The 8,085-nt window shown below is 35.2% G+C and overlaps 1 protein-coding gene across 1 annotated transcript; it reads right to left on the bottom strand.

Annotated features, from left to right (window-relative positions):
* Positions 1-1,753: 1,753 nt before the first annotated feature.
* LOC125656057 (tyrosine-protein phosphatase non-receptor type 7-like) lies at positions 1,754-7,522 on the bottom strand. Its single transcript, XM_056145674.1, has 10 exons — positions 7,455-7,522; positions 6,420-6,660; positions 6,084-6,171; positions 5,264-5,340; positions 5,001-5,037; positions 4,708-4,808; positions 3,824-3,943; positions 3,471-3,616; positions 3,215-3,350; positions 1,754-2,157 (listed from the first exon to the last, which is right to left on the bottom strand). Exons 1-10 carry the CDS (start codon positions 7,520-7,522, stop codon positions 2,074-2,076), a joined length of 1,098 nt encoding a protein of 365 aa, XP_056001649.1. The 3' UTR covers positions 1,754-2,073.
* Positions 7,523-8,085: the final 563 nt, after the last annotated feature.

Raw genomic sequence — 8,085 nt, 5'->3', positions numbered from 1 at the left:
ATACTTGGACATGTTAATGAAATAAGATATTAACAGCAAACTACTCACTCAACTTGATAACAAATGGGATGACTTCAGCGTGTCCATCGTCAACTTCCATATTTATGTAGCAATATGCTATTATCACCTGCATATTGTGTTTATATCTCTCAACTAGCTCTATAAGGCAGAACTTGTTCTGCGTATGACCAGTTGTTAAATTGAGGCAGACTACTTACAAACAAATTAATGGTACAGGGGTTCAACAGTCTCCTTTAAAGTCAGCATTTCGAACATTCTATGGTCGTTATAACGATCTAGTTTGCCAATACAACCTATCAAATACTGTCTGACGTGTTTCATACGGATAGTTAGGCCTTTCTTAGCACACTCAATTTGACTAAGAATAACTACGTTTAAATGATCAAGATATAGGGCTCACGGCGGATGGGATCGGTTGACAGGGGATGCTTACTCTCTCAAGCACCTGATCCCACCTCTGGTGTGTCCAGGGGTCCGTGTTTGCCCAACTGTCTGTTTTGTATTGCTTGTAGGAGTTGTGAGATTGATCACTGTTCGTTATCTTCACCTTGCATTGATCACTATTCGTCATCCTCACCTTTCATCTACACATCATATATATATATATATATATATATATATATATATATATATATATATATATCCAATAATAAAAGTCAAGAAACACAAAACTCGAATAACATTTCACTGTTAGCGCTTTCGGCTTTAATGCCTCTTCAGACATTTTATAACTGTCTGAAGAGGCATTAAAGCCGAAAGCGCTAACAGTGAAATGTTATTCGAGTTTTGTGTTTCTTGACTTTTATTATTGGATGTAATTACTGTATCAAATACCTAATTCTTTATTTACAAACTATATATATATATACATATATATATATATATATATATATATATATATATATATATATATATACATGTACATATACCATTTTCATTCATACATCGATTTTATACTATGAAACCAAAAAAAAAAAAAAAAGACACTACAGAATCCCCACTTCTACATCGCTCTCATATAGTTGATTGAAAATAGGTATCAACGGTAAACTAACAACTCAACTTGATGAGAAACGGAATGATTTCAGCTTCTTCATCTTTAACTTGCCATATCTTTATAGCAATATTTCATTATTATGACATATGGTGTTTATACCACGCAACTGATTCGATACGTAAGAGCTTGTTTTGCGTATGATAACTTTTCAAATCGGACAGGCTAATGACAAACAAGTTGATGTTAATGGGATTTTAACAGTCCCGTTTAAAGTCAGCATTTACAATGATCTAGTTTGCCAATGCAACCTCTCATTGGGTCAGATGTTGTCTGACGTGTTTCATACTGATAGTTAGGCCGTTCGTGGCACACTGATCTTCACTACGGATTAATCCGTTTACGTGATCAAGATGTAAGGCTCACGGTGGGTGTTACCAGTGGACAGGTGATACTTACTCCTCATAACGACCTCATCCGACCTCAGGTTTACTAATAGGTCCGTGCTTCCCAACTATCTATTTTGTATTTCTTATAGGAGTTATGAGTTTGAATACCATTCGTTATCTTCACCTTTCTTAAAACGGAATGCTTTTAGTTTAAGCATTCAGAATTGGACAGCTGTGTATAATAATCAGTAACAAGGTATTTTCGATTCAGTTGAATTCCAACGATCTATTCAAATGCCATGGGTGTGTCGTAAGAATGTAAAAAAAAAAACCCAACAACTAGTGAATCCCTATTCTTTATGTCAATGTATGACGCACAGTCAAAATGAGTAACAAGTAAAACGTGGTCTCGTAAAGAAAAATTTAAAATATCTGATTAGGAATGAGATTTTTTTTTAAATAAGACATGAAGAAAATCATACTTTGAAACAATAATCTGCATAGAATATACAAATGAACAATGCACGACGGAATGAAGTGTACTTTGGTATTCTTATGTTCCTGTTACGTGACATCGAAACACTCTTGTCATATTGATGTCTCCTTATGTGAAAATGAAGCAAACTATTTGTGTGTAAGTATGTTATATTTTTCTCATATACCCATATGTTACAACACAGATAGACAACCATGGTGAACATTGCTGTTTGAAATTCCTTCCATAAGTGCCTCATGAAGAAAGATGTACTGGTCCTGAAATAATACAAGCAACATGTTTAATATATATATATATATCCTACTTCAAATTTTTCTAAATCTCAAAATTAAAGCTCTAGCAAAATATATTTGTCATAAAAAGGAAAACGTCAACACCGGAAAATGTATGTTGGCCTGGATCTTTCTGAGTACAGGAAAAGAGAAATTATCAGAATTTCATTATGAAAGTGGAACACGGAAATACTAAAATCTTTGATATGTCATCCTAAATATTACTTCGCTAAACTTTACTCTGATTTTACGCACATATACTCTGAAATCGATGTAAAAAGATAATGGAGTTGCTCATAAACGATTTCGAAGAAGTCTTCCATTCAGCAGTGTTTTGTAACTTTCATGAACATCAATTGTGCTCCTTTACTAATTGACCTCTTTTGCATTATTATGGGGCATATTTTATCTTCTCATTTTCATTTCAATATTTATTTAACAAAGACGCAAAAGGTAAACTGATTACTCAACTTCATGATAAACAGGATTACTTCAGCTTGTTCAGCATCATATTCCAATACAGGGTATAGACACAAATAAGTTTTAATGTGCTTCAAATCAGCGGTTTGAAAACTCAAAACTCGTTGTAATGATGTTATTTGCTGATACAAACTATCGTTGGGTTGAATAATCGCCAAAGTCTTTCACGCCAATTGTTGTGTCGTGGCTTACATGCTGATGTTAGCTGATTGAAATATAGGAATCATGGCGGTGTGACCTATCAGTAGGAGATAATCACTCCCCCCTGGGCCCAGAGTCGACCTCTGGAGTTTTCTGGAGTTCATGTTTGCATTCTTGTAAACTTTGTTTTCGTTATAGATTATATGAGATTGATCACTGTTCTTTGTATTAACTCTTTTCTTTCAAATATGTACGACAAACAACACACAGAGACGCGCAATACATGACGGAAGACGGCAAATAGATACGGGTAGTGTGAAAGCACACTGACTGAAGTGACCATACTAATCTGAACGTTGGGAATGGTACTGCTAGGATACCCTGAAGCATGTGATATTGTCAACATATATATGGGCCTTACACAAGTTTGCACAGATCCTCCGCGCTGCTGTCTTAAAGAAGCAATGTACCCCTTGACATCAACTGTCTGTTCTGCAGCGCCCTCTTCCAGGAGGTAATCAAATGATATGAATGTTCCAGTTCTCCCAATTCCAGCACTACAAGATCAAAGATAATGATATGATAAGGTGTTCCCTGATATGAAGCTGTTTTATATAATGAACTACACTGTACGTAAGAATCTTATTTCAATGATAGGTAACACCTAACTCGTATACCTGCAATGAACGACTATCGGTCCATCAGATGTGGTCAATCCATTTCTGACCAGGTTACGGAAGTAAAAGAGTGACGTCGGATCATCAGGAATGGAATTGTCTGGCCAGGTGGTGAAGTGAAACTGGGTCACTTTCTTCTCCTCTTCCTGCATTGTAATTATGTACATGTATAGAATGTAACATTTTAGAATGAATACAAGTACAGGTTAATGTTAGAAAGGGATATACTCCACATGACGATATGGATATTAATTATAAGGTATGCTAACTGTAGCAGTTTTAACAAATGTCAAAGAATGATTAAAGTTCAATAGACATTTTTGTGTGATGTAGAAAACAGAAGACATAAGCACCTGACAATGAACAACCATATATCTCAGCACGTAGTGGTCGTACACATCCACATTGTCCAGTCTTATGGTGTATTGACCGATGTCCAGATCCGTGTCCGGCCAGTACTTCAGACACTTCATCTGAAACACGTAGACCTCAATGGTTTAAGAGAGCAAACGGTTAGATTATTAGAGTGTTTGATTTAAAGAAAAACAATACACAGATATGTTTGATATGGATACTATCCAATTTCAGAGACATAACTTGAGTTTTACCTATCTGCATTCGGATAAAATGATTTGAATTTAATCAGTATTTTCCCTGTCTATTGTAATGAAGTGCATGCTTACTGTAGTCATTATCCAATCATTGCTTATTGATATCAACTCATGAATGTTTTTATGAATGGCTATTTTAACAAAGTGACTAACGAAATATTTGGGAGCTTTCATTAGTAACCAATTTCATATTCTGCTTTGTAAAACAGACCCTTCTAGATTTGCTCTTCAATATAAACAGACTGTATAATTTGTAGTTAGAACCGCAATGTTTAAATTAAAACCTCACATTACTCTAAACTGTACTAAACTGATTTGGGATTTCATATTTCAACGGTGCCATGACAAAATTTATTCTTGTGACTGAATTCAGCTCAGCAGTAATCAAATAACGGATGCTACTTTATGGATATAAATGACTGGAAGTTGAGATTTTTTATTGTAAACGCTTTTTTTTAATTGTGTTATTGACATTTTGCCCCATAACATACTCGTCTACCACATTTTCTTTCTGGATATTCGTTTGTTATCTTTCATTAAGATTTTCTGCCATCTGAGTCATACCTTAACCAATATAAAAACGCCAATAATTCAAATAGTCATTCTACCAATTCTAGAGCAGTTACCCTATCTCCTTCGTAAAGGTTGGTCAGCATGACAATCCTTGTGACGTCATTCTGCCAGATCATCGTCCAGAAATCCTCTAACGTCTTGGGATTAAAAGGACCTATGTGTGTTTAAAGCTTTAGTGATAGATTCTTATTCAATTTTGATGAAATAACCACAAATATGTGAGTTTTCTTAAAAATAGTTCTTATCCACCCAGTAGCATTAAGGGTTAAAGAATTCAATTGTTTGCATCAGTGACTCGTTTTTGTTTTTGAAAATGTAAATGCGTTTTCTATAATAGTGGGTCTACCTTGTGCGGCTATGTACGCTCGCTCTTTGTTGAAACCCTGAAAATAAATCATTGAAATTTGACCTCGCTTGAAAGATATAAATTCCTTGTTTGTTTTTATTGTTATGGTATTTAGCGCGGGGGAAATCCATTCAAGGAAGTATATCAAGTGGTCTCTAGTGCTGTTGTAGCTATCGGCCAATCCAGAATCTAGGAATTATTCTTTCATATTATATTAGAAGTGATGCCTAGTGATTTTGTAAGTATCGTGATGACATACTTACATGTATGTAAGATGCATTGACAAAGTCATCGTTCTCATTTGCGTATGTTCTCATCAATTTCACGCGATTATAATCATCTGAAAAGGATAATCAATAGAAATAGTTTCTGATTGTTGCAAGTACATATGTAAAGACAGCTATTACATATTACAGGAAGTCGAATACTTTTACATTACTGTAGCAAAGAGGCAGGGAAAATACTTTGGAACAATTGGGTATCAAATCTCAAACCTTTGTATGGCTAGTTAGGTGATCTAACCACTAAGCTACCAAGTCTGATATTCATCCATCAGTCTGTTTATCTATCTATCTATATATCTATCTATCTATCTATCTATCTATCTATCTATCTATCTATCTATCTATTTATCTATCTATCTATTAATAAAAATATTCTTCAAATCGAGGAAATTAATGAAAATGGATTAAAAAAAATCTCAGAACTGTCATGCATGTCGTGAATGTTCTTAAAATGACATAACGAGTAAGTAAGAAGTACTTAACAAATTTCTTCCTTATAAACTGGAAACGTGAGAAGAAATGTCCGTGAAATTTGAACAAGTCTTAACACTAATATGGTGAATACTTAAGAAAAGAATTTCAGTTCTGAAAATACATGAGGGCATGAACTGGGACGTTTTCCTCCAGCATACTTCATGAAGCACGTTAGTGCTTCTTTTAAAGATTGCTTGCGAAAAACGTCGCAATTCATACAATATGTAATTTTCGAAAATCGAATTTATTTTTTAATAATCACAATAATTTTTTTTCCCAGAGAAAATTTCAGAAACGCCGCACATGTCCTTAAGTGTATACTCACATGGATAAATTCCTTTGTATCGATTCCCCTTTCTGCTGGAAGCCTTCAGAGCATTAGAATAGGACTCTAGTAGTCCAGTAGGAAGTTCCTATAATCAACCAGAAATATGCAAATACATTAAATTCAGTATGATGGAAAAAGAACAGAGTTTATTTCATTCATTTAATGATACAATATACATGTACGACTTATTGATTGTTGTACATGTTTTCATGAAGGGAAAATAGGTTTGTGTTTTTATCATTACCAGAAAATATACTATAAGTGCTTTGGTGACTTAATAAGTCCTTGATGAATACTTAGAGTACGAGATTCACAATAAAACTGAATACAAACATCGAATTCTTTCTCCAGGATTCCGTTGCTTCTTTTTTCTGGTAATTCTCTGATGAACTGATCAATGGAGACCCTCTGTGACGTCAGATTACTGTACTCTACGGTGATGATTTCATCCTCAACATCGCCAACCTCGTTCTGGGGAATCTCCTCTAGTTCGGATTCATTTCGTGATTCTACTCCATGTAATTCCACGGAAAAGACATTTTCCTCATTGATTTCCGCTTTTGGTGTTTTCGTTCTTAAATGAACACAAATTGTAGGCAATTTACAAATTTTAAGATGTCAAGAAACAGTAATTCCGAATCAGTGTTATATGTACGGTATATTCCTACATATTGCTGAGATATATGTAAATGAACTATAATCAACAAGCCACTAGCGAATCCATGTTCTCACGATTTTTCGTCTACTAATCATTTCGCGGTGTAAAATACCCCCGTAAAATAAGCAATCTACAGAAACGCACATTTCGCCAGTAGAATTTACAAATTTAATTGATTTTGTAACCCATGCTCTTTATAGAGCCCACAACTTGAGGAAATCATAGCAATCAATAATTAGGCAGTTTAAGAAAGGTGAAGATAGCATATCTCATATAAAATCGCATACAAAAATAATAGATAGGGCAAACACGGACCCCTGAATATATCAGAGGTGGGATCGTGTGCCTAGATATTATCCATAATCAAAATCAAAAACTGCAAATAAATCGGCATGAAACAGGTCAGACAACATTTGACCCAATGACAGTTTAACAAACTAGATCATCATATATATGTAAGACTCTTAAATGCGATAGTCGCTCCAAAGTGCGATGATCAACCCAAAGTGCGAGTGTGTGAGCCAAAGTGTGATGACTTGTTAACGTTACAGATGCCAAAGTTCGATGATCACACCAAAGGCCGATCGTGCGGGGTTCAGTAACGTTTGTAATGTCACGTCATTGTGAAGTCATTCTTAACGTCTTTCATAATAATACCGTAGAAATGAAATGCCAGGATTTTGCACTGATATTTTTGTGGAACAACGCACGGTTGGTACAGTCGGTACCAAAACACTGTGTCGTTTATAAACCAATGAACTTCCACGTGTCCCTCCATCTCACTTTTGAGCATTAGTGTGTGCCGTCGGATTTTGCCGATGTCACACCATCGCACTATGACACATTAGTCTCACACCATCGCTCTTTTGCGTGTCATACCATCGCACTTTGCCGCATGAGTGTGGATCATCGCACTTTGGCGTGTCACACCATCAGGGTTTGGCGCAGACTATCGCACTTTGACGTGACAATCGCACTTTGGAGTATCATCACACTTTGGAGTATTACATATATAACGACCATAGAATTTGCAAAATGCTGACTTGGATATCTATGGATTTTTCTATTATTGAACTTGTTCGGTGTATGTGAAACGGTTAGCTTTTTTTTAAAGCGGAAAGCCACAATAAAAACCAAAACCACAACTATCACCACGAGAACAGACAGCACTATGATGGACTGAGTCTGGTCCCCTCTGTTGGATCTGACCTCTGAAGAATTATGTTAATGTTTTTCATATGTCCATCATACTCATACAACATATCAATTTAAAAAAAATGTATATGTATAATACTGTTTGCTCATTTTTTATGAACACAAGATAATCATGCCAAAACTTCA

This window comes from Ostrea edulis, chromosome 7 (assembly GCF_947568905.1).
Source record: "Ostrea edulis chromosome 7, xbOstEdul1.1, whole genome shotgun sequence".
NCBI lineage: Eukaryota > Metazoa > Mollusca > Bivalvia > Ostreida > Ostreidae > Ostrea > Ostrea edulis.
This window is presented reverse-complemented; position numbering and strand designations above follow the sequence as displayed.